The sequence below is a fragment of the Terrapene carolina genome, unplaced genomic scaffold (genome assembly GCF_002925995.2).
Source record: "Terrapene carolina triunguis isolate 2854851 unplaced genomic scaffold, T_m_triunguis-2.0 Scaffold85, whole genome shotgun sequence".
NCBI lineage: Eukaryota > Metazoa > Chordata > Testudines > Emydidae > Terrapene > Terrapene triunguis.
In genome coordinates, this window is record NW_020664436.1 from 63,193,659 (window position 1) to 63,220,792 (window position 27,134).

Genomic DNA, 27,134 nt, shown 5'->3' on the forward strand with positions numbered 1-27,134 from the left:
GTGTCCCAGCCCCCTAATCATTTTTGTTGCCCTCCACTGGACACTCTCCAATTTTTCCACATCCCTTCTATAGTGTGGGGACCAAAACTGGACACAATACTCCAGGTGTGGCCTCACCAGTGCCGAATAGAGCGGAATAATCTCTTCCCTCGATCCGCTGGCAATGCTCCTACTAATACAGCCCAATATGCCGTTGGCCTAACGAGGGCACACAGCTGACTCATATCCAGCTTCTCGTCCACTGTAATCCCGGGGTCCTTTTGTGCAGAACTACTGCTTAGCCAGTCAGTCCCCAGCCTGTAGCGGTGCATGGGATTCTTCCTTCTTAAATGCAGGACTCTGCACTTGTCCTTATTGAACCTCATCAGTTTTTTTTTGGCCCAATCCTCCAATTTGTCTAGGTCACTCTGGACGCTATCCCTACCCTCCAGCGTACCTTTCCCCCCAGTTTAGTGTCATCTGTGAACTTGCTGAGGGTGCAATTAATCCCATCATCCAGATCATTAATAAAGATGTTGAGCAAAACCGTCTCCAGGACTGACCCCTGGGGCACTTCGCTTGATACCGGTTGCTAACTAGACATCAAGCCGTTGATCACTACCTGTTGAGCCAGACAATCTAGCCAGCTTTCTATCCACCTTACAATCCAATCATCCAATCCATACTTCTTTAACTTTCTGGCAAGAATACTGTGGGAAAATGGAGGCACAGAAAGATAAAGTGACTTGCCAGAGTCCATTCTGCAAGCCACTGGCGGAACCAGGAATAGAATCCAGGTCTCCAGAGTCCCAGTCCAGTGCTCTATTTAGGCCACACTGCATTCCAGCTCTGTGGATTAAATTTGTACTAGACTAATTCCATTTTAATATGGTTTGATAAAGTTGTCATTGTGGTAGTTTTAAAAATGCAGGATTATTAGAAGCAGGTTTAGCAGGGTTGTGTGGTAACATTTAAACTCCTACCCACACTACACACTTCAGGCTACACTGTAATGCTCTACCTACATCCATCTTGGACAACTCCCACATAGAGCCAGTCATACTGTAGTGGGTGGTGTACGTCTCCTCAACCATCTGCAGAACATACTGTAGTTCTGTCAGTAGTTTAATTAACTGAATGGCCCCACAGTAAGAAAATACCTAGGCTTGGGTTTTTTTGGTATTAAATGTAAGATTGGAATCAAATTTCCTTCATTTTTGGGAGTAATTCCATGTACAGCAAGAATCGGATATGCCTCTTTCAAATTAGACATGTAAGAACCGTCTATATGGAATGTCTGACACCTTAATTTCCTATGATGATGCTCTAGTATTGTTTCCTCCCTTAACACATGACCAAGTAGCTTAGTTCTTCTTGCAGAGCTGGAGCCCTGCATCTGACATTGATGGGAAAGTCCAAAACAAAGGCACAACACCAAGCCATACTAAAAATCATTTCAAAACCTTCTGATAAGGGTAGAATTATCACTGGAGCATGGGTTGTTCGCCTACTCCATTCCTCTGGGAATTGGTTGAGATTATTCTGGTTTTTAGGATTGTGACACAGAACCTTAGGTATGGAAGTGGTTGACTGAGGCAAGCGTCCTCGCCTCTGGAAGAGTTAATCTCTGAAGGAAAAGAAAGGGACATTTCAGATTTAGAGCCATTGGGACTATATGGTGTGATACACAAGAAAGGCTTCCATAGAAGGAGGGACAAGTCTGAGGTAGCCACAGTAACTATCTTGTGCTCCTGTTGAGTGTTTCCTACTGCATTCCAGAGGCTGGAGAGAGTGTGGTGCCCTGATTAGTTGGACAGATTTGGGGTAGCAAAGGAATTGTAGCTTCCACCACACATCTTCCATGCCAGAGCCATTGATGTGGCCCACAAAATAGTTCTGGACAAAGAGAAAAGCAGTCACTGAGCTCAGTTCATCCATGTACTCTAGGAAGTTGGCTAGGAAGGACATGCAAGTCAGTATAGGACACAGCAATATAGAGATCAAGAATGGGGAGAAAACTCATGGCGATCGGGGGAGGTCCCGGATGACTGGAAAAAGGCTAATGTAGTGCCCATCTTTAAAAAAGGGAAGGAGGAGGATCCGGGGAACTATAGGCCAGTCAGCCTCACCTCAGTCCCTGGAAAAATCATGGAGCAGGTCCTCAAGGAATCAATTATGAAACACTTAGAGGACAGGAAAGTGATCAGGAACAGTCAGCATGGATTCACCAAGGGCAAGTCGTGCCTGACTAACCTAATTGCCTTCTATGATGAGATAACTGGCTCTGTGGATGAGGGGAAAGCAGTGGATGTGTTATTCCTTGACTTTAGCAAAGCTTTTGATACGGTCTCCCACAGTATTCTTGCTGCCAAGTTAAAGAAGTATAGGCTGGATGAATGGACTGTAAGGTGGATAGAAAGCTGGCTAGATCGGTGGACTCAACGGGTAGTGATCAATGGCTCCATGTCTAGTTGGCAGCCAGTTTCAAGCGGAGTGCCCCAAGGGTCAGTCCTGGGGCCGGTTTTGTTTAATATCTTTATTAATGATCTGGAGGATGGTGTGGACTGCACTCTCAGCAAGTTTGCCGATGACACTAAACTAGGAGGCATGGTAGATACACTAGAGGGTAGGGATCGGATACAGAGGGACCTAGACAAATTAGAGGATTGGGCCAAAAGAAACCTGATGAGGTTCAACAAGGACAAGTGCAGAGTCCTGCACTTAGGACGGAAGAATCCCATGCACAGCTACAGACTAGGGACCGAATGGCTAGGTAGCAGTTCTGCAGAAAAGGACCTAGGGGTCACAGTGGACGAGAAGCTGGATATGAGTCAGTGTGCTCGTTGCCAAGAAGGCTAACGGCATTTTGGGCTGTATAAGTAGGGGCATTGCCAGCAGATCGAGGGACGTGATCGTTCCCCTTTATTCGACATTGGTGAGGCCTCATCTGGAGTACTGTGTCCACTTTTGGGCCCCACACTACAAGAAGGATGTGGAAAAATTGGAAAGAGTCCAGCAGAGGGCAACAAAAATGATTAGGGGTCTGGAGCGCATGACTTATGAGGAAAGGCTGAGGGAACTGGGATTGTTTAGTCTCCAGAAGAGAAGAATGAGGGGGGATTTGATAGCAGCCTTCAACTACCTGAAGGGGGGTTCCAAAGAGGATGGAACTCGGCTGTTCTCAATGGTGGCAGATGACAGAACAAGGAGCAATGGTCTCAAGTTGCAGTGGGGGAGGTCTAGGTTGGATATTAGGAAACACTATTTCACTAGGAGGGTGGTGAAGCACTGGAATGCGTTACCTAGGGAGGTGGTGGAGTCTCCTTCCTTGAAGGTTTTTAAGGCCCAGCTTGACAAAGCCCTGGCTGGGATGATTTAGTTGGGAATTGGTCCTGCTTTGAGCAGGGGGTTGGACTAGATGACCTCCTGAGGTCCCTTCCAACCCTGATATTCTATGATTCTCTCCTTAGTTTTAACTCTGCCCTGTAATAATGCCATGCAGTAACCAAACAATTCTGATCACGACATCTGTGCTTGTAGTCATAGATTCAACTGATTTTTCGTTTCCACATTCCTTCTTTGTGTCATTACAGGGGAGAATTAAGTATCTTAACTGTACATTTTGCTACCTTAACATGTTTAGATTTCTTTAAATTTAACCTAATATCTTAGCATTCAAATAACTAAACATAATTCTGAAATTCCTGATTTTTATAGTGCTTGTGTTAGAGATAATTAAGCCCTACCTGTAATTTTTTTTAATTTCAGATATGTACACAAACTTAATTCCTAGACAACAACTGACTTAAATTAGAGTTATGTCAGCGGTATTATGATGTTGTCAGTAAGAGTATTCTGTTTGGCCCTAAAAGTCAAACCTGTCTTTTGTCCATAAAAGCAACTGTGCATCTACACCAATTTTTCATGACAATTCAAGAGTAAAGCTTGAATTTTCTTAGTTTCAAAAGAAGTTTAGTTTCCAAGTTCTAGTTAAGTTAAAAGTTAACAAAAATTCACACTCTGCATCATATTATTCTGTAGTTTGGCTGCTCTCACTTGAGGTAGGTTGGCATTAGCCTGAGAGTAGATAATTCAAGTTAATTTGAATGTGAAGACAGGCTTTAATACATTCAGCTGACTCAGTTGAACTTCTCTCCTTCCTTCAGAAGGAAGTTGTTTGAGAATCCCATAAAACACACTAAGATATGAAGACTGGTGCTGGAGAGGCTATACAGAACACAGACAGGAGGAAGACTTGGAGGGGAGGAGTTAAATCGAGCTTTGAAGGCATAGAAGAAACTGATGCAGAAAGGGAGAGGAAGCCAGTGAGAGGTTTTCAGAGTGGTCTGCAAAAGAGTTTAGCAGCAGCATCTTCAAATGGAGCAGAACTCGGTGAAATTTTTTTGACTAATAGAAATTTTGCCAAAACACACCTTTGGGGGCGGGGAGGAGGAGCTCAAATTATTCTCAAATTTGGGAAATAGTTTAGGCTGAAAAACACTAAAAAATTTTAAGTGTTCACATTTTTTTCAAAATGTCACTTTGAGTTGAGATTTGAAAGGTTTTCAAGCTTTTTATTTAGTCGAGGGGGGAAAAAAATTGAAAATTCCATTTTGGTTTAAAATGAACCATTTTTTACTCCCAAACACTGAAATAAAAAAAAAATATTATTTGCTCAGTTCTGTGACAGGGACATGAAAAATGTTATGATTTAACCTATATATTATCAAGATATGGGCAAAAGTTCTAAAATGGTCATCAATGCCGAGCAGATCAAATCCAGATGTAAATCCAATGCCATTCTGATCCAAATATGCCTGTTACAAATTGACTTGTTAGCACATAGTATTCCCCCCTCCCCCAGGCACAATAGAATACTTACTATTTAGTAAGTTGTTTAAGACATTCACATCCAGGTCTGTATATTTTCTTTGCTGTTGTGCTACCAACTGGCAAAAGTTCTGAGCGGCTCTCACTATGTCTGCCTTTCCATCTTCTGGGGACAGCACCTTCAATGTAGATTGGCAATTTAAAACTGCAAGTACAAAGCACAAAGTTGTTTTAAAAGCAAGTGAACTTTTGCAAGAAAGGTTATTTGTTTACAGTTCTAGGTTGATGAACTATTCAGAGAACAGGGACAGGGATGCAAGTTCTTGTATCAATAACAAAGTGTGCACATCTTGAAATCTCACATTTTAAGAAGCAATGCATTAAGCATTTCTACACACAGTGTACGAATATGTATATCACAACTACATCTTTTTAAAAGTTTATGGTGTTGATAGTCTCCAGGTTTGTTACCTGGACTTTGTATTTCCTGCAGTTTGACCTTAGGACATCTTACAGGGATCTTGTAAGTACCTAAAAGCCTACCACTTATAAATTTAACAGTGTCATTAGTCTCAGGCCAGTTTCCAACCTGTGGGGCTGGAGGGCAGGGCCACTCCAGAAGGCTGCATTGGCTCTTGCTGCATATGACTGCTGGAAGCACTCTGCCAGAAGGCTATGGCACTGGGGAGTGGGGCAGGGGAGAGAATGGAGGGATCACCTGGGCTCCAAATGGAGTAGCAAACGAGTGAAAAATGGAAAGCATACGAATAAAAAACAGAAGGGCGAGACAAATGAAAGAAAGGACAAAAACAAAGGAGCAGCACAAAGAACAAAACAGGAGGCAGGATGTGACAATTCCAGACACAGCATAAGGGGACATGGGTGAAAGGCAGACTGGATCTTTAGAATTATAAATGTATTATGGGTTTCTTAAAGTATTTGGCTGCAAGTAACTACTTGACAGGAGTCTTTGAAAAGGCTATAAACAGAAAAATTAAGACAGACAGACACACACCACAAGGGTTAGGAGGCTCCTAGGGAAGACAACCACTAATTTTTAGTCTATATCACTAGACTAAGTAAATGGAAGAGATGAAGGCAGGGCACCCATGCTAAAATACACAAGCTTCTTACTAGTTGATGTACTTATGGCCTATTTTTGAAAGAAGATATACATTCCACATTTCTTGTCCGAGGAGTGAAGATAGATATTAAGTCACAAGTTCATCCATGAGGGGCAAGCTTTGTAGTGGGCCTCAACTGACTACTTGTATCCAATGCATTTACCCAAAGAACCAGGAATACAGCTCGGAATCATTAAATAGGCTTTGTATTGTGTATAACACACCATGTTTATTATTTAGGTTCTCAGACTTAGTCACAGACTACAGAGCAGTTGCTGATAGTGCTGGCTCTCCTTGTTTTGAGCTGCTTTCAAGGATGTCCAGGTTCTTCAGTGCAAAGGAGAGCCTGGAGGTTTGCAGAAGCACCCAGAAATAAGATGGGACCAGCACCGCTATTCCAATACAGGCTGCTGCAGAATATACACATTTGAACCTTAAGAGAAACAGGATTACAAACTATCGCTTGGCTGGACTCGTACTCTTTAGCACAAGGCAGATTTCAATTCCCCTACCTCTCAAAACCGCATCTCTTGAAAAACATACAGATAAGTCTCAGTCTGAGACCATCGCCGGTGCCCCAGTACCCCTTGTCCCCAACATCTGATTTCAATTTCTTCATAAGAAGAAAGCAGTCCCCATAATTAAGGGTAAGACACCCAGAGACTGTTTATAGAATAAGACGTGTACACTCCCAAGGTAGCCCTGGAATCCTTGAAGGAGTGCACAGTGTCATCCGTCTTGTTGGAGAATAAGACTCACCCGTCAAAGGGCAAGTTCTCAATGGCTTGTTGGATGTCCAGAGCAATCCCAGAGTTTTGCAACCAGGAATCCCTCCTTATAGTTACCACAGAGGCCATGACCCTGGCCAAGGTAAAATCAAAAGTGGACTGCAGGGAAGTTTTGGCCACCAAACAGCCTACTGCAACAAATGCCTGGAACTCCTCACATGACCCCTCGGGCAACTGGTCCTCAAATTTAGCCATGGCTGACAACTGAAGAAATCATACTTGGCCAGCAAAGCTTGTTAATTAGCTATCCTCATCTGTACAGACAACGGGGTATAGATCTTCCTGCCCAGCAGATTCAACTGCTTGGAGTCCATCCTTGGGTGGTAAACTTGAATGTACCCTGCCAGGCCCTGTCATTTACCACCATTATGACCAGGAAATTCAGGGCCGGGTGGGAACAGAACCCTTCAAATACCTGCATGGGAACAAAATAGTGCTCTTCCATGCATTTCACCATCAGCAGTACCAAGGCCGGTGTTCTCCACAGGGCTGTCACTGGCTCGAGGAGTGCATCATTGACCGGGAGGGCCATTCTCTCAGGGACAGCAGGGTGTAAAGTGGCCAGTTTATGCATGTTCTCTTGGAGGAACTCTGACTGGATGCCAAGGGATGTGGCTATGTGGAGTAAAAGGTCCTGGTCCCTCTTCAAGTTCTCCAGGATAGAAGGGGAGGACAAACCAAGCAGCACGGCATTGTCCAGCAATGAGGATGAAGGTCCTGGCTGAGCCAAAATAAGCTTTTGCTCCTGGGAAGATATACCTAGAAGGGAGGACTCCAGCAATTCCCCAGGGAGGCAGAAAGCCAATGCCTGGGCCTGCAGCTGATCCGAAGCCACCATTGTCAACCTGGCATGGCTTTGGCTTCAACCAGGATGAAAAGCAGGATCGGTGAACAAGAAACATCCCACTGAGTCCAAGGCCACTGATGTGTAGGGCATTGGTGGCCAGTAGGGGCCGGGCCAATGACCACGGTCCCTGCCACCGGGCACACACCAACTCTGGGAACCAAACTGGTCCACTGGCAGTCCCTTGAGTTCCTCAGGTGATGTGGAGTGGAAAGATGATAACTCCGACTTGGAATCAAAGCCCTAGAATCTCAGCAACATGGGTAGAGCGACGCACAAGGGAGCTAACAGGTGGTCCAATTTATCCATCACCCAGAACGAGGAGGGAATCTGCGATGAAGACAGTATCATCTCTATTGAGCATGCTGGTGCCATGGGTAGTGTCAGTCCTGGTGCAAACATCAGTACCAGAGCGCCCGAATGCGTCGTCAAGGGTGGTGAGAGCCATCATGGGAGCACTTGCAGTGTCAAATGCGGTGGGGCCCGAAGAGGGTCCCCAGAGCTGAAGTCCCATGCCCCAATTCTGGTACAGGCTCCATCCCCACCACAGGAAGGAGGAGGTCTGGATGCAGTGGCGACAGACACGGAGATTCAGCAGCTTGCTCCATTGGAGGGACTATAGGTGGGACAGCCCTAGACCAACGGTTAAATTCAGAATGAAAGGCAGAGGAAGTCTGTAGCTGCCTGATACAGACAACATGGACAGAGTCGACATCGGCATCTCCCTCAGCAGTACTGGACTCAAGGGGTGCCTGGAGGCTGGAGTCAACAGTACAGGGTTTCTGCCCTCCCCACTCGGTACCGGGGACGGGTCAGAGGTACTTGTGTCATCCTGCGCACCAGAACCAGCTCCGTGCCAGTCTGTGCTTTTCCTGGGGGACGCAGAGCAGTCACCCAAGACTTGGAGTGGTCCTGATTAGTCTTATGAGACCTCTTCCTCGGCGCCAATGGAGAACAGCTCTTCTCTCTCTTTGACGAGGTTTCTGCACTGGAACAAGGGGCAGCAGTGCCCTCCAAGCCTGAGGGTGAGCTTTGGCCTGAGAAAGGCCTTGGTATGGGATCAGACAGCATGGCCTGTTCAAAAACTGCCTCAGGCAGCACCCAAGGTATAATGTCACCTGAGTCTCCTTTTTAAAAAAAATGATTTACAGATCAAAATAGTGCTCTTTTAAGGTGGGCCTCACTGAAACAAAGCAAACACTGCCACCTCTTATAGCTAGGGGAAGGGTCACAGCCACAAGTGTGGCCCCTCTATGGGTAATGGTAGGGAAAAGTCTCCAGCTCTGGCATGCACTCATCTAAGTGGAATAGATGTCTGCATCTACTCGAAGAAGAAATTATCTGATCTCTAAAGATACTTTACTGACTTGGACCAAGATATTTTTACAAATGGATGCCTAAAATTAAGCTCTTAAATAAGCGTATGTTTAGACACAAATAAGTGGCCTCATTTTCGGAAGTGCTGAACACTCAGCAGCTCCCCCTGATGTCACAATTACTATTGTTTGAGAGGACAAAGGGACTGGCAGCTGGCCTAAATGAGGCTGACCTACCTTGGCATCAAAGAGCCAAAACTCTTACAGCTAAGAGCCTGCCCTACATGAGGAAACCAAGAAAAGAGTAAGAATTCAGCCAATGATACTTACAGCAAGTCTACACTACAAAATTAAGTCTACCTAAGTTACGTTGACTTATAGCCATTGCAGTAATTAAATGGCTTTTGCATGTCCACACTGTGCTCCTTGTGTCCACAGTGCACATCCTCACCAGGAGCACTTGCACCAATTTAACTGCCGGCGTGGGGCATTGTGGGACGGCTTCTAAAAGGCAGCAACAGTTGATGTAAGCAACACAATGTCTATACTAACACTGTGTCGACCTAACTACATCAACCTCTCGCAGAGGTGAAGTTAAGTCAGCATAGTGGGCGAGTTACATCAGTGGGAGCTGAATTTTAGTGTAGATATTTAGAGTTAGGTTGATTTAAGCTGCCTTATGTCGACCTAACTCTGTAGTGTAGTCCAGGGCTTAGATAACATGCCTATACATTGCCTAGTACAGCGGGGTCTCTGAATGTTACTTAATACAAATATTGCATTGAAAAAGAGAGAGAGGAAACTGATGCTGCAGTCTAAAACCAAAATCACCAGCAAGACTTTGCCATGCTGTCTACCAAGAGAGGAATAGATAAGGGAGCAGGTGAGAAGCAGAAGCATCTAGATGCATGGGGACAAGAGGAACATGATACTCATTGTTAGCGTGTCTTCACTACTGGAAGAGGAGATAGGCAACAAGACAGTCTTGCACCCTGGAAATCCAAGGAACCCCTGTTGAATGTGTACTTTATTAATGTTCTATGGCACATAAGACATAGAAATTCACCACAGAATTCTTGCAGTTGAGGAAATGAAAAACTTTAAAATTTATTTTTCAGAAGAACTGCCAATAAATCGAAACTTCTGGGGCAGATGCCGGCTGGCACATTAAAAGGAAATCTTCTAAAGCAGTACTGCAAATCTGGTGAGAGAACCCTGTGAGTGTAAAGAACTGAATGACTCAAGCAGTAAAAGACTAATTTTAAAATTATTGGGTCCCTCACATTCACAATAGGATACAACTTGATGACAGTACTTTTAAAGTAACAATCTCTGTTTGACAAGTAGCATTGCTTACAAGTACAGTATTTGTCTTTACAAATGCACTCCTTGATTAGCACAATAGTATTGTTTGTCTGGCATTATATTGTTAGAATATCAATGTTATATACCCCATCAGCCAGTTGCACTTCGCAGCATCTTACCCAGTGCCTTAAAAACACTTGCAGAGAAGTTTATATACTTAGGCCTTCAGTTACAGGCTGCCCCCTTGCACATGGAGGTCTCTATCTTATCAAGAAAGCAAATATGTTTAGCCATGTCAGCTAGTTAGCTAAAACAAGGAGGAGTCCTTGGGGCACCTTAGAGACTAACAAATCTAACAGTCTAATGAGACAATTCAATTAACAGTAGAATACCAAGAGAGGAAAAATCACTTTTGTAGTGGTATGAGGGTGGCTAGCAATGCCCCTCTGCCATGTACATTGGCCAAACCTCCAACGTGAAACTGCAGAACTGGAATTAATTTGCAAACTGGACACCATCAAATTAGGCCTGAATAAAGACTGGGAGTGGATGGGTCATTACAAAAACTAATTTCCCCATACTGTTACTCACACCTTCTTTCAACTGTTTAAAATGGGCCACCCTCATTACCACTACAAAAGTGATTTCCCCCCCCCTTGGTATTCTACTGTTAATTGAATTGTCTTGCTAGTACATGAAAAGATGGGAGTTGCCTTACCAAGTGTGTGTGTGTGTGGGGGGGGGGGGGGTCAGTCTATGTATATATACCTGCTACTGTATTTTCCACTCCATGCATCTGATGAAGTGGGTTCTATGAAAGCTTATGCCCAAATAAATTTCTTAGTCTCTAAGGTGCCACAAAAAGACTCCTCGTTGTTTTTGCTGATACAGACTAACACGGCTACTACTCTGAAGCTAGTTAGCTGAGTCAGAAGAACTGATTCCTAGTGTCTTCCTGTTAATTGAGGAACAGGAAACATTCACTAGATTTGTTTGTGTATGCTAAATTGCGAAAGTAACCTTATTGTAGACATTCCTGCCCGGGTCCCCGCATGCTTCATGAGGAAGCTACTGTTGCACGTAGCAGTGGAAGAGCTTCTGTTCACTCTTCCCTTCTCCCCTCCTAGGGGTACTGTGCACACTGCTACTATCGTGGCAATGCTTGCTCCGACATCCCTCTCCTACCCAGAACTAGTTAATTTCACATAAAGAGAGGAGGCTGGCCAGCATGCAAAAAACCCAAGCAAGAGTGAATATGCAGGTGACCTCTCCCCTATGAAATGAGATTATTCTGCATCTTCTATTGGGAAGCGTCCCCCTCATTTCTACAGCTAACTGTGAAGTGTTAGCACAACTATGGACATTTAAATTTAAGAGTATTTTCTTCCACTAATAATTCTCACACAGATTATGAGGACAATATGCCCCTTAGACCAGTGGTTCTCAACCAGTGAAACGTGTACCCCTAGGGGTACGCAGAGGTCTTCTAGGGGGTACATCAACTCATCTAGACATTTGCCTAGTTTTACAACAACAGGTATATAAAAAGCACTAGCAAAGTCTGTACAAACTAAAATTTCATACGACTTGTTTATACTGTTCTATATATTATACACTGAAATGTAAGTACAATATATATATTCTAACTGATTTATAATTATATGGTAAAAATGAGCTAGTATGCAATTTTTCAGTAATAGTGTGCTGTGACACTTGTCTTTTTAATGTCTGATTTTATAAGCAAGTTGTTTTTAAGTGAGGTGAAACTTGGGGGTACCCAAGACAGACTACTGAAAGAGGTACAGTAGTCTGGACAGGTTAAGAGCCACTGCCTTAGATAACAGGATCCTTTGAGCAACTGCCACAAAAACAACACTAGCCTAGGAAGGTTATAAACATTGTCATCCACTTTAATGGGGGGCTAAGAAAGAAAGAGGGGAAGAAAAGAGGGGGTAGGTAGCAGTGAGAGGGTGGAATGTACATATAGGAGGATACATAACCCTCAATGAACAAACCACTTAGTTTTCTCAGGGCGCTCATTACCACAATCCTACCTTGGTCTGTTTTGTCTTGATTTGCAAATTCCACTGTATATTTGGAGCAATCTAGACCCAAGAGTTCCTGCTGCTGTTTTAAAATTTCATCCATCAGCCTTGCGTTATTCCTCTTGAAGATTCCTTAAAAAAACCATAACAAAAACATAAGTCACTTCAGTTTCCACTTTTTCAGAAAGAATGTTGTGAAAATAGAAAAACAGGCAGTAAACACTAGCTTTAAACTAGACTCGACGAGATTAATAAGTAACTGAAGCAGATGATACTACATAAATCTGGCTTCATGATGACCTTGGAAGAGAAAGTTACCTATATACAACTTTAGATCTGGTGTATGCTGCTATTGTTCTTGGCATAGCTGAACCACTACGCAGTGACATCTGATGTTTTTTAAAAACTAGAACACTGTCACTTCACTGCTAGAATGCTCTAATTCTATGACCAATTTACCATTTACATGTCAGATGCAATTAGAGATAGGGAAGATGTACAAACAAGCAGAAGCAAGGAATTCCCATGTTCTAATGCTAGCCTTGCACCAGCTCCCTCTGTGGCCTAAGACAAATGAAACTTTGCATCAGGACTTCTCTAGGTAAATAGTGCATGGCAAGCTCAGCCGTAAAGCGACGGTGCACAGCATAACCTCTTACATGTTCTTAACAGCTTTACAAGAATCAATGTTTGTAAAATACACTGTAGACTAAGTTATGAGAAGGGTAGCTAGGGCAGATGAATGTTAGAGGCAACATGAACAATTATAACTTTTACAGTCAGATTTCATAGCCAATACTGACAGTACAGGCCTATATTTATTACAGCATATTGGGATCAACTCATTATTTGACACTTAGGAGAATAATACTGCTCATTTTATTACAAAAATTCACTGCTCAAAACTTCATTAGTACTTAAGTTGACCACCAGTGCCTCATACACTTTACTTCATTTCTTGGTTTTCAGAGGTTTAAGAACACACCAACCTCAGCCCACTTTAACTCTGCTCCTAGGAGCTGGCAAGAGCCACAGGGAATATACTGAAAGTATGTTTCAGCCAGGGCTACTCTACAATAAGCACACATACCTAAGGAATGATGAAGTAAGCATACCATTTTATGTAATGTGGTATGCCCTACAGAATTGTATTCTTTCCTTCATCTGCATGCACTCCAACTGATCTTCATTGCGTTAGGGACTGCTGCAAGCATTACTTGCAGCAGTTTACACTGCAGTATGAGGAGAAGTACATCTACATCCAAAGAGATCACGAACCCTTCATTTCTGTGCTGAGTTATGTAGGTTGCACGAGCTGAAAAGCACAACAACCAATTCTTGCTGTGGGGTTTTGTAGAACTCTGAAACCACAGGAGAGTACACTTCAAGGGGGAAGTAAGTGCAGGCAATGCTCTCAAGAGACTAAGATAAAGGTCAAGGAACAGTAACAATTGGAATGCTGATGTTTTTGCAGAACAGATTAAGTACAGGCCAGGCATAGCCAGTTTTGTTCACTAAGCCTGTTCTAAATGCAGAGAGTTTGCCTTAGTGAGGACAGAGGTGTTCCTACCATACCCATATATTATGACCCCATATCATCTGGAAAGATAGTGTGCTATGTTGTCTGTCAGCGTGGAAAGGGGCTTCACTCAGAGGGCAGGGTTTCAGTTCCAGTGTGGGTCTGGTAGGTACCTTAATGCTTTATATCCTGGTATTCTAAGGTTTAATCATACATGTGCTTGATGTTCTGGAAGGGTACGAGACAGGGCTGGTCACTCTTAACTGTGAATTAACCAAATTTTTTTTTAAACAGTGAATTCAAAAGTGAAAGTGGTGCTAGTAGTAAAGTTGCACAAAGTCTTCCTGGAAACACCTTGCTGCCACTAAGCTACCAGGTTTATCCTCTTCCTTGTTCCTTCATGCCCCCAGTAGGGTTTGAGAGACCTTTGAGAAAACAGACTATGGGTTGGCTGCAAGGAGCACATCTACCAGCTGGAGGCACCAAGGAGTGGAGATGGACACCAGACTCCATTTTGAAAGAAAGAGCTCAGCAAAACCCTTTGCAGCCAGGAGGACTGCAGAGACGTGAAATGGCTCGTTCATCTCAGTAGGATGTTCTCAAATGAATCACAACATGCCACGGAGATTAATACAATCTGACAATAGTTCTGAAAGGTGTCAGATGACCCATTTAGCTCAATGGGTGTTCTTCCCCCCCCCCCCCCCCCATCATGAAGTCTACCCCAGCCCTTGTTGTACGATATCAGTTTCCATATGCACAGTGAGAGGATGCTGAAAATTAAAAGAAGCTTAATGTGATGGGTGTATGTTGATAATCCCTTGACCAAATTACACTAAATTTGTGTAATCCCTTTGGGGTTTAGAGAGCGTGGCCCCTTTAAATCTTTTTACTGGGGGGGGGGGGAAGAGGAAGTGCTGATTGCTCCAGAAGGAGGAAGTTATGGTTGGGAGGCGGGCGGGGAGGGGAGAATGACAGGGTGTGTGTGTGTCTGGAGCTCCAGACAGAAGGCCAGCAGGCCCTCACAAAGTGAAGCAGCTGATAACTTGCACAAAGCCTGGGATGGACAGAGCGGCCCATCAGGGACACCCCAGGGCAGGAGCAGGGGGAGCACTGTGCCAAGGAGGAATCGCCTGAGGACAAACTGGAACTGGATCCAATATCACTGCTGCCCAGAATTGTATGGGGCCATGATTCCTGGGGCTTGTGACTTTGCAAAGGGAATAAGGAAGGAGGCTGTTAGCTTGTTAAGTGGGGAGGTTGTTGCTCTGTGTGGCTTTGCAGAGAGCAGGAGAAGAGGACACCAGAGAGGTTTGTTGGGGAAACTTTGCTAACACCAAAGATGACCAGGAGCACTCAAGACTCACCCTTGGACTGGAACTTTGCCCAGGACCCCTGAACATTGCTTGGTGGGGCCTTGTGTTAAATGCAACCCTGTTTTACTGCTCCCCACCATCTCCCCCACCCCCATTGTTTTTCTCCTTTCATCCCCCTGTAAACAAAATATTTCCCTTTTCTATATTCATTGTAGTCTTCCCATGGGTGTTTACTCTGGGGGGGGTGTTAGAACAGGTGCCCCTGTTGTGGAAGGGACGGTCACGGCTGCGTTCCTGCGCATGCCTTTTCTTGGCTAGCGCTGCCTGCAGAGTAGACTCCATCTGGACCACAAGGGTGCTAAAGTTACATTTGTACCACGAGCTCTACCACAGCCCTTTATATGACACATCAATACACTGGCGGGTAGTAGCACCAACACAAGCTTAAAGCAGGGGTTTCATTTTAAGAGGGGTGGAAAAACCCTACAAAAATGATGCTTTAACCAAAGCAACAGAACTTAAAAATGTCCATTGCAATTTGTGCAGTGCTTGATTTTTTTATTACAGTTTATGGGAGGGGGAAGATTTGGAGTTTGATATGAATGTTTTAGAAAGCCAGTAATGTGCACAAAACATTCTCAGGATGCTGCCATGGATAGGACTTGAACTCACAGTATATGGCTGCTGTTTGGGTTCAATGGTCACAGGATGTCACCTTGAGCTGCCTACTTACTCTGATGTTTGCAAACACTCTGGCATGCAAGCAACACTGGCTGGCTCTGTTGCAAATGTGCAAGTGATTTTCTCTGGTTCAGCAGCTTTGCTAGAGCCACATTGTAGATCCAACTTTTACTCTTAATACCTTTTGTCACAAAATGGTCCAGTACCAGTCTCTGAACAGGCATTTCCTCTGTTGCCAAGGGATCCAAACACTGAATCCCACCTGCCGCTAAGCTCACTGTTTCTGGGAAATGACTGATCTCTGCTCCTAGCTCTGGTTTGCTCCAGAGCATAGGCGTGTGCACAGGGCGTGCCCAGGCACACCCTAATGCAGGGGTGGGCAAATGGCCCCACTCTCCCAGTGCGGCAAGCTGCGGGGTCCGCGCTTCCGGGCCAGAGCACCCGGCCAAGCACAGCAAGTCGCCGGCCCCGCCCCTGGAGCCATGTCACCACGCGCACAGCGCTCTGGGGGCCAGAACTGCGCGCTCCCACGGGGCAGTGTTTGGCTCCGCAGGGAGGGAAGAAACGCTCCCCACTCATCCGGAGCCATGCCGTCACGCGCGCAGCATTCTGAGGGGTGGGGCTGCCCACTCCCGCGGGGCAGCGTGTCTGGCTCTGCGCGGAGCCAAACATGCTGCTAGGAGCCTCATAGGGGGCCGGGGCGGATAAGCGGTGGGGGCAGTCGGGACAGGGAGCAGGGTGGTAGGATAGGGGGTGGGATCCGGGGGGGGTGTCTCTGGAGGGGGCAGTCAGGGAGCAGGGGGGGTTGGATGGGGCATGGGCGTCCTGGGGCCTGTCAGGGGACAGGGAGCAAGGAGGGTCGTCTCTGGAGGGGATGGTCAGGGGACAAGTTGCTGGGGGAGGTTGGATGAGTCGGGAGTTCGGGGGAGGCCGTCAGGAGGCAGGGGTGTGGAGAGGGGTTGGGGCAGGCAGGGAGGGTTGTATGAGTCAGGAGTTCTGGGGGTCCTGTCAGGGGGCAGGGGTGTGGATAAGGGTCAGGGCAGTCAGGGGACAGGGAGCAGGGAGGCTTAGATAGGGGGTGGGATCCTGGTGGGCAGTTAGGGTCAGGGGTCACAGGAGGGGGTAGTCAGGGGGCAAGAAGTAGGAGGGAGTGGATGGGGGCAGGGCGGGGCTCCCTGGGTGCACACCCTAATGAAATGTGCTGCACATGCCTATGCTCCAGAGCACTCAGGTGCTGATGCCAAGGTCCTTTTAAATAAATTTGAGAGAGTTTATGCAAAGCTCACTCCAGACCCAGAACCTAGGTCTTTAACAGGAGCAATACCACTCTTATTCACTGTACTGCAGTACCTTGCAGAGTTTGACTAAACCAGTTCTGGTTATCCTAGTTCTAACCATTCTATACCCCATACTCCTCTCTCTAGGGATAGAATCCAAGCTTCCTGACCAATATTCTGTGTCTGACTAGTAAATAACTGTGCAACTCACTGTGAAAACATGCATTAAGTCATTCTCCAATCCAGAGTTTTTGAAGTAAATATAGCATAATTAAACTGCAATATATTTCTAATAGGGCTGTCGATTAATCACAGTTAACTCACACAATTAACAAAAAAATCAAATTGCGCTTAGTCGCATTGTTACACAATACCAATTGAAATTTATTAAATATTTTTGGATGTTTTTCTATGTTTTCAAATACACCTCTACCCCGATATAACCCAACAGAACACAAATTCGGATACAAGGCGTAAAGCAGCACTCCGTGGGGGTGGGGGGGGGGCTACGCACCCCGGTGGATCAAAGCAAGTTCGATATAACGTGGTTTCACCTATAACGTGGTAAGATTTTTTTGGCTCCCGAGGACTGGATTATATCAGGGTAGAGGTGTATATTGATTTCAATTACAAACACAGAATACAGAGTGTACAGTGCTCACTTTATATTATTTTCATTATAAATATTTGCACTGTTAAAAACTAAACAAAAGAAACAGTATTTTTCCATTCACCTCATACAAGTACTGTAGTGCAATCTGTCATGAAAGTACAACTTACAAATGTAGATTTGTTTTTGTTACATAACTGTACTAAAAAATAAAACAATGCAAAACTTTACAGCCTACAAGTCCACTCAATCCTACTTCTCATTCAGCCAATTGCTCAGAGAAATAAGTTTGTTTACATTTACGGGAGATAATGCTGTTCACTTCTTATTTACAATGTCACCAGAAAGCAAGAACAGGCATTTGCATGGGACTTTTGTAGCCAGCATTGCAAGGTATCTACGTGCCAGATATGCTAAACATTCATATGCCCCTTCATGCTTCGGCCACTATTCCAGAGGACATGCTTCCGCGCTGATGATGCTCATTAAAAAAAAGTAATGTGTTAATTCAATTTGTGACTGAACTCCTTGGAAGAGAATTGTATGTCTCTGGCTCTGTTTTACCCTCATTCTACCATATATTTCATGTTATAGTAGTGTTGGATGATGACTCAGCACATGTTGTTTATTTTAAGAACACTTTCGCTGCAGATTTAACAAAATGCAAAGAAGGTACCAACGTGAGATTTCTAAAGATACAGCACTCGACCCAAGGTTTAAGAATCTGAAGTGCCTTCCAAAATCTGAGAGGGATGGGGTGTGGAGCACACTTTTAGAAGTCTTAAAAGAGCAACACTCTGATGCTGAAACTACAGAACCTGAACCACCAAAAAAGAAAATTAACTTTCTGTTGGTGGCATCTGACTCAGATGATGAAAATGAACATGCATCGGTCCGCACTGCTTTGGATTGTTATTGAGCAGAACCATCAATCAGCATGGATGCTTGTCCTCTGGAATGGTTGTTGAAGCATGAAGGGACATATGAATCTTTAGCGCATCTGGCACGTAAATATCTTGCGACCCCAGTTACAACAGTGCCATGCGAACGCCTGTTTTCACTTTTAGGTGACACTGTAACAAGAAGCGGGAGCATTATCTCCTGAAAATGTAAACAAACTTGTTTGAGAGACTGGCTGAACAAGAAATAGGACTGAGAGGACTTGTAGGCTCCAAAGTTTTACATCAACTGCATTCAAAAATAAAACATTTGTAAGTTCAACTTTCATGATAAAAAGCAACAGAGGGTCCTGTGGCACCTTTAAGACTAACAGAAGTATTGGGAGCATAAGCTTTCGTGGGTAAGAACCTCACTTCTTCAGATGCAAGAAGTGAGGTTCTTACCCATGAAAGCTTATGCTCCGAATACTTCTGTTAGTCTTAGGGTATGTCTACACTACAGGATTAATCCGAATTTAGATAATTCGAATTTGGGAAACAGGTTGTATAAATTCGATTGTGCGCGGCCACACTAAGCACCTTAATTCGGTTTTAAACCACATTAATTCGGTGGTGTGCGGCCACACTACCCCATTAACTTAAATACAGTAATTCGGTGGTGTGCGTCCACACTAACCCTAATTCGAATTAACAAAATCGATTTAGGCTCTACTCCGTTCGTCGAGGTGGAGTACAGAAATCGATTTAAAGGGCCCTTTAATTCGAATTAACTGGCTCTGTAGTGTGGACGGGTGAAGGGTTAATTCGGATTAAGGCAGCTAAATCCGAATTAAAGTCCTAGTGTAGACCAGGCCTTAAAGGTGCCACAGGACCCTCTGTTGCTTTTTACAGATTCAGACTAACACGGCTACCCCTCTGATACTTGATTTCATGATAAAGAGATTGAATTACAGTACTTGTATTAGGTGAATTGAAAAATACTATTTGTTTTTTTCCAGTGCAAATATTGTAAATAAAAATATAAATTGAGCACTGTAAACTTTGTATTCTTTATTAATTGAAATCAATACATTTGAAAATGTACAAAACATCCCAAAATATTTAAATTAATTGTATTCTATTATTGTTTAACAGTGCGATTAATTGTGAATAATTTTTTTTAATCGCTTGACAGCCCTAATTTCTAATCTTAATAATCTAAAGTAGAATTTAATATACTAGATCAACAGTAAATCAGAATTAAGGTCGGTAACACTACAACTCATTAGCATAATTAAAAGGAGTACTAATGTAAAAATTAAGTGCTGAAAAAGTCTGAAACATTTAATATTGAAAAGAAATTAGAAATTTCCAAAATTAAGGCATTAAAGACTGATGGTCGTAAATACAAGTGTAGCTTTTTAAAAAAAATCCTATGAATTATAACAAGCAGGCTGAGAGAAGGGTATCCCCTTAAAAGTTTTAGTAGTGTCCATCAAAGTAGTGTCTGAGACATGCTGATGGAAATAACTCATGTCCAAGTGGCGTGCATGTTTCAGATTCGGTAACCCTTTCAAGGATCACATCTGTAGCCTTGCAAGAGAGGATGACATAAGTATAAGTTACTATCAGCCCTAACACTCGTGAGCAAGACTCACTGACCCTTCTAGCCTGGATCTGGCTAACTCTATGGCCTGGATGACTAGAACTTGGTGAAATTTTTTCAGTGACCAAACTGAAACACGCACAATATTTAGGTAATGTCAATACCAAACATTTCATCCCAACTCAAAATTTATTTCAGGAATTTCGACTAAAGCAAAAGACTAGAGTCACAAAACACCTTTTGGGGGACTGGGGGGAAAGCAGAGAGAAGGAGGGATTACCTTTAACATATAGCCCACTCTCCTGGGCTGTGGAAAACAGATGCAATTCCCTCTCTACCTGATATGAAGAAGTGATTTGAAGTTGGGTCTCCCACACTGCAGGAGAGTGCCCTACCCACTGGACTAGTAGATATTCAACCTCTCTGGTTGAAGCTGTTCCACTTTGTATTAACTTTAGAACAAGGACCCATACTTGGGTTTCCCACATCCTAGGCGAGTGCCAAAACTTCCATGCTACAGAGAGACACTCACGCTTTCCCTGATTAGTATTATTTTCAATGCAATACTACTTAAATGGACTATATTTGTGTCAACTCAGCCATTAGTAGAAGGGAAAAATGCAAGGTTAAAAGTCCCCTTGCCAGAGGAGAATTCCCCAATATGGATGAGGATCTAAGTCACCATTTTCTACAATACACAAGTATTCATTTAAAAAACCAAGATCCTAGCCTTCTATTTTAAATACAAGATTACAAATGTAAACTGCATGTAAAGTCATGCAGATTTTTCTGCCCTAGTCTGCAAAAAGATTGCTGATCAATGAAGTCTAGTTAAATTAACAAAACTGGTCAGTGTCACAGCTATTCATAGCCCTACTGGTAGCAGCACAACACATGATTTTTGTCAATTTCACACTGCTGCAGGCTATGAGAATCAGTGGCAATAGGCATTTCAGTTTTGCAGAGAGGAAGACAAACCCCCGACCCCAACCCAAAATAAGGGAAACAAGGGAGGGAGAATAGCAGAGATCTATTCCAAACCCCACACGGCATCCAGAACACTCTGGGGTGAAGGAGACCTCTACCTTCAAGGCAACTAGGAAGAGATGGAGCTTCAAGTGTATAAGACAGCTGCTTTGCTTGTTAGCTAGCCAACAAAATAGAAAGGCACTAAGCAGGGTCCAGGGTGGGTGGGTTTTTATTTGGGCAATCTCTCGCTAGTAGAGAGGCCTGGTCTACACTAGAAAATTAGGTAAGCATAGCTACATTGCTCAGGGGTACGAAAAATGCACACCATTGAAAGACATAGTTAAGCCAACCTAAGTTCCTGTGTAGACAGCACTAGTTTGATGGAGGAATTATTCCGCTGACCTAGCTACTGGCTCTCAGGGAGATGGATTACCTACTCTGACAGGAGGACCCCTCCCATCGGTGTAGGCACAGTCTTCACTGAAACACTACAGTGGTGCAGCTGCAGAGCTATGCCGCTGTAGCTTTAAGTGTAGACAAGACCTAAGAAATCTGTCAAGTCCTGAAAAACTAGCTGCTTAAATAGAGGTTCTTACAAGTCTTCATCCCAACTGAAGACACTTAACTTGATAAACTTTGGTTGAGAAAACACTGACCATCAACATTAGGCTCTTTTGTAAATTGCCATATCTTGCCCTTTGGAAACCAGATGCAGTCAGAGTGGCAGGGAGAGCAGCTCCCATTGGCCGGGAACAGGAAACTGCAGCCAGTAGGAGCTGCAGGGGCGGTGCCTGCATGCGAGGGCAGCATACAGAGACCCTCCACGCCTCCCCCCCCCTCCCCCAGGAGCTGCTGCCAGACATGCCAGCTGCTTTTGGGAGCAGTGCGGGGCCAGGGCAGGCAGGGAGCCTGCCTTAACTCCACTGCGCCGCTGCCACCCAGGAGCCGCCTGAGGTAAGTGGCACCCAGCTGGAGCCCACACCCCAAACCTCTCCTACACCCCAAAACCCCAGCCCTGAGCACCCTCGTGCACTCCAACCCCCTGTCCCAGCCCCCTCCCAGAGCCTGCACCCTGCACCCCAACCCACTGCCTGAGCCCCCTCCTGGAGCCAGCACCCTACACCCCCACCTCCTGCCCCAGCCCTGAGCCCCCTCCTGCAGCCTAGCCCCCTACCCCAGGCTCAGTCCGGGTTCCTCCCACACTCCAAACCCCTGGGCCCCAGCCCAGAGCCTGCACCCCAATCCCGTCCAATCCCAGTGAAAGTGAGTGAGGGGGAGAGGAGCGAGCGCTGGAGGGATGCGGGGATGCAGTGAGCAGGATGGGGCCTCGGGGAAGGGGTGGGTCAGGAGCAGGAAATGGGGCTGGGCAAGGGTGTTTGGGTTTGTGAGATTACTGTTATTTCTACATTTTCTTTGAGGTAGATCCTGGGTTGCACTTAAATTCAAAAAAATCTCCGACGACAGAGATTCCACAACTTCCCTGGGCAATTCGTTCCAGTGCTCAACCACCCTGATAGTTAAGAAGTTTACCCTAATTTCCAATCTAAACGGCCCTTGCTGCAATTTAAGCCCATTGCTTCTTGTCCTATCCTCAGAGGACAAGGAGAATAATTTTTCTCCCTCCTCCTTGTAACAACTTTTTATGTACTTGAAAAACTTGGTTATCACGTCCCCTCTCAGTCTTGAATAGTTCAGTTGGGAAACCTTCCCAAGGAAAAAAATATGGGAAATACTGTGTCAGTTGGCACACTAAGATAATGAATCATGAACTATTTTGTTGAAAGTCTGCATGATCTACTAGACAGCTGCTTTCTTGGGATGCTTGCTAAATACAAAGAAAGATGGACTTGTGGTTAAGGCTCGAGACCGGTACTCAAGAGATGTGGGTTTAATCCCCAGCTCTGCCACAGGCTACAGATGTCACCTTGGGCAAGTATCTTATTCTGTGCCTCAGTTTTCCCTCTATAAATAGGGGATACTACTACTTTTCTCTGACCCTTTGGTATGTTTTGTCTATTTAGAAGTGACTCTGTGCTAAACTAGAGCCCAAAAGGCCTGACCAAGGACCAGACCCCATTGCATTGGGCACTGTACAAAATGCATAGTAAAACAGATCATCTTGTTGTAGCATGCCTTACTAATAGTTCCACATTCTTACTGTGGTCAACATTTTCAATTAAATCTTGCTGTCATATTTTTATCCTCCTTAAGAGGCATACAGTTAATGCTCAGGAATTACTGAGAGGAAGGCCAGACAGTCAAGTATAAAGCTAGATATCATCAGTGTCACCAGACTTGTGAGGTATAGAGAGCCCTACAGTATCAAGCTCAAGTAAGCAGTTCTAGTGGGATCTTACCTGCGGTTCTTACACTGAAGTGAACCACAATACTTCAGAGATTGATATTTACATCTTTAAAATTACTCTGATATCTTACTATTAGTTGTCAGTACAAGGTTCCTCTACCTACTAACCAAAGCCATGGGTGACTTCTTCTAAATAGCATTAGCAGTCATACTAGGGCTGTTACTGAGCTTTTCATTGAAATTCTCATTGTTACAGCAATGGTGTAGTTCCACTAGTGCAATGATCCCCAAACTTTTTATGTCAAACCCCTTGTGACGTTGCACTCCATACATTTCATGGAAATATGCTAATGAGTGTGAATATAATGTAACTGAATATGCTGCATGCAAAAGGTCTCTTGTAAGGTATCATTACAAAGTTTATAATCTACTGAATGTGTTCATCCTATTTGTATCATTCTTGTATCTAAAATTAGAAATATGAAGTATAACTCTAAAGTCCTATTGTAATTATCACAAAGTGTGGGCCATTAATGGTGGCTTGGAATCTTGATGGCTCCCATTGACTAGGACAATTGATTGTAAATTGGCCCTGTTTACTTGCAAGCCTTCCTGTGAGTCAGGCCCGGAAGAATGGAGACTTACGGTCCTCACAGGAAATGTGACCATGTCACCTGGTACTGGAATCCATCTTAAACTTGGTGCTTTTCCATTTAGAAAGAGGGGTAGGGACTGAGAGAGACAAAAGATTCACACCTTGTGGCAAAGATATAAAAGGGGGTGAAACAGAACAAAGGGGGCTGCCAGTCATGAGAAATCCCCTAGTTACACCTGAGCTGGAACGAACAAAGCTGTACTGGGGAAAGGACTGGGCCCAGACTTAGCTAGCGTTAGTAATAGATGCCCATCACTCCTGAGCTGGACTAAAGCTATGCCGTCTATCTGGGAACGAAGCCATCAGATGTCAAGAAACTAAGGCCATGTCTACACTGCCACTTTACAGTGCTGCAACTTTCTTGCTCAGGGGTGAGAAAAATAGGGTGACCAGATGTCCCGATTTTATAGGGACAGTCCTGATTTTTGGGTCTTTTTCTTATATAGGCTCCTATGACCCCCCACCCCCATCCCGATTTTTCACATTTGCTGTCTGGTCACCCTAGAGAAAAAACACACACACCCCCCCCGAGCGCTGCAAGTTTCAGCACTGTAACATAGCAATGTAGACCCCCTTGTGGAGGTGGTTTTTTTATAGCGCTGGGAGAGCTCTCTCCCAGCACTGGTGTCGCAACTACACAGCACTTTAATGTTACTAATGAAGATACGCCCCTGTTGCTTCTCGGCTCCTTAGAGCTCAGATCAAGTGCTGTTTTCGTACAAGTCCTCAGCAACATGTGACAGCATGAGCATATGAAATCTGTCCTCTGCTCACTGCACTGGCTTCCCATAAAATGAGAAATTCAAGGTCTGTCCTTCTAGTCAAGAAACCCAATAGTTCGGGCCCAGAATACCTAAAGATCATCCATTCAACAGCTCCACTCCTCTGGCACAATAGAGTTGTTTACTACAAGGGTAAAACTCATCTATGTAGGAGACTAGACTTTTTTGAGGAGTGATCCAAGACTGGACCTTCTGCAGGATCTAAGACTCACAATCTCAATGTGTTATTCCAAGCTCAAGGCACGCTTCCTTGATCTTGCCTTCATCAATACAGAACATAACACATTACAGGTAATACACTTTAATAATGTAAAGTTTAAATAAAAATGCACGTATCTTTCCCCCTTCGAAGAGGAAGGAAGGATCATTTGGGAAAAAAAAAAAAAGAGAGACACTAGTTACATTGCTTAAACTTCTGAAAGGTGCTCAGACACAACAAGAATATAGAATAAAAACAGCAAACTGAACAAGCAAATCCATTTACCAGCAGTAAACCTGAATCTTTCCCTACTGAGCAGCAGAGGCCTAAGCCACCAATTCCTACAGAATCCAAGTTCCCATTTAGCTAACTTTAGTCCTAGACCATCGATCATAACCTCATGTGAATGAATGTCACCCTACCCTCCTGAGCTAGTAGGCAGACGGGTATGGGGACTCTGCTGCTGCCTGGCACTTTCTCAAGCAGCAGCAGAACAAGGCCAAGGGGTCTCTGCTGGTTTCACAGCTGCTCTTAGAGCTAGGCAGGCAGAGATGAGCCTGGCGATCCCAGGACAGCAAAGACGAGGAGCGGGCATGGAGTTATTCACGCAGGAAGGAAGCTCATTGGTAAAAACCCCCCGGGGCGTGCAGGGGCAGGCGGAGGCCCCCAGGGGGCGGGCGGCCCCTCTCCCCAGTCCATGAAGGGGGGGGGGGGGAAGAGGGCGTTTCTCCAACACCGACTAGCCAGAGGAGCCCCCTGACAGGACACGCCGCGCTGTATCCGCCCCGCGCCCGTTGCTGAGCACGGGAAGGTGGCGCCCAAGGCCCCTCTCTCCCCGCCAGGCCCCCGCGCTTACCGTGGTGGTCGTAGACGCTGACGTAGGAGATGCCCACCGCCATGCACCACACCACTAGGCTGGCCATGTCCGCGTAGCTCGGCTCCTCCTCGGTCACCACCAGCCCCATGTGCACCGGCAGCTTCTCCAGGGACCGCCCGTCCCAGCGCCCCCGCCCGCGCCCGCCAGGCACTCGCCGCGCCGCGCCGGGCTTGTGGAAGGCGAAGGCCCCGGCGGCGGGCGCCAGGAGCGCGCAGGAGGCGGCGGCAGAGGCCGCGCGGCGCCACCAGCGCCAGAGCCACGAGCGGGGGCCTCCCCGCAGCCGCCCGCGGAGCCACGAGAGCAGCGCGCGCAGCAGGCAGAGCAGGGCGTGCAGCAGGCGCCACACCAGCTCGCACGCGCCGCTCATGGAGAGGAGGGAGCGCGAGGCCGGGGCACCAGCTGAGAGGGGCGGGTGCGCGGGACGGCTAGAGGGCGCGAGGGGTCCTCAGCCACAGCGCGCGCCACGCACCATCATCCCCACCCACGCCTTGCCTAGCCCGGCCACTGCCCTGCTCCTCACTGACACCGCTTCATCTGCTCAGCCACTACCGCTTGCGCCGCCATCTTTGTACTTCGCCTGTCCTTTGACCCCGACGCCGCCGAGCTCCTATTGGCTGAAATCCTAGCGGCTGCGTCACTTCCTCGGTTATGGCGAGAATGACGTGGCCAACAGGAAAGGCCTGCTCTTGATGGTCCGGGTGGTGTTGTTGCCGGGCGCGCACAGGGGCTGGAGGCAGAGACCTGGGCACAGCGGCCCCTCGAGGCGCGGCGCTGCGTTTTTGCCGGGAGCGCTGGGACCCCGCGGGGCCAAGTACTTTAGCTTTACACAGAGCCTGCGCCAGGCTCGGCAAGTTGCGTAATAGCCACACACACCCACCCACCATTGCCTACGGCGTGTCTAGCTCCTCTCTGCAAAGCGCCAGACGCCTCTTCAAATCCCCCCTCCCAACTCCAGGCAAAGGCGGGGAGCTGAACCCGGGGAGCTCAGTCGAGTGCTCTAATCACTCGGTTAAAGGGCTGGATGCAGCATTTTTCTCCCCACACTCTTTTGGTGGGTGTGGCAATGGCAGCTGCTTAATTCATTGTCACAAGAAACTTCTTAGGTGTCTCAGCTGCTTGATGCCTGAAGTGGGGCTCCCAGTTGTGGGTCACTATCAGCCTTGGGTCAGGCACCTAACTCCATGAGAAGCAACAGAGGGTCCTGTGGCACCTTTAAGACTAACAGAAGT

At 45.7% G+C, this 27,134-nt stretch overlaps 1 protein-coding gene across 1 annotated transcript in view; it reads right to left on the minus strand.

Annotated features, from left to right (window-relative positions):
- NUS1 (NUS1 dehydrodolichyl diphosphate synthase subunit) overlaps nucleotides 1–26,494 on the minus strand; it is a 60,133-nt gene extending 33,639 nt beyond the window's left edge. Inside the window, exons 1-3 of the mRNA XM_029911076.1 lie at nucleotides 25,885–26,494; nucleotides 12,241–12,363; nucleotides 4,862–5,014 (exon numbers count right to left, since the gene is read on the minus strand). Of these exons, the coding sequence (XP_029766936.1) occupies nucleotides 4,862–5,014; nucleotides 12,241–12,363; nucleotides 25,885–26,272 (664 nt within the window). The 5' untranslated portion in view covers nucleotides 26,273–26,494. The remainder of the gene's footprint in view (nucleotides 1–4,861; nucleotides 5,015–12,240; nucleotides 12,364–25,884) is intronic.
- Between the last annotated feature and the right edge of the window lie 640 nt (nucleotides 26,495–27,134).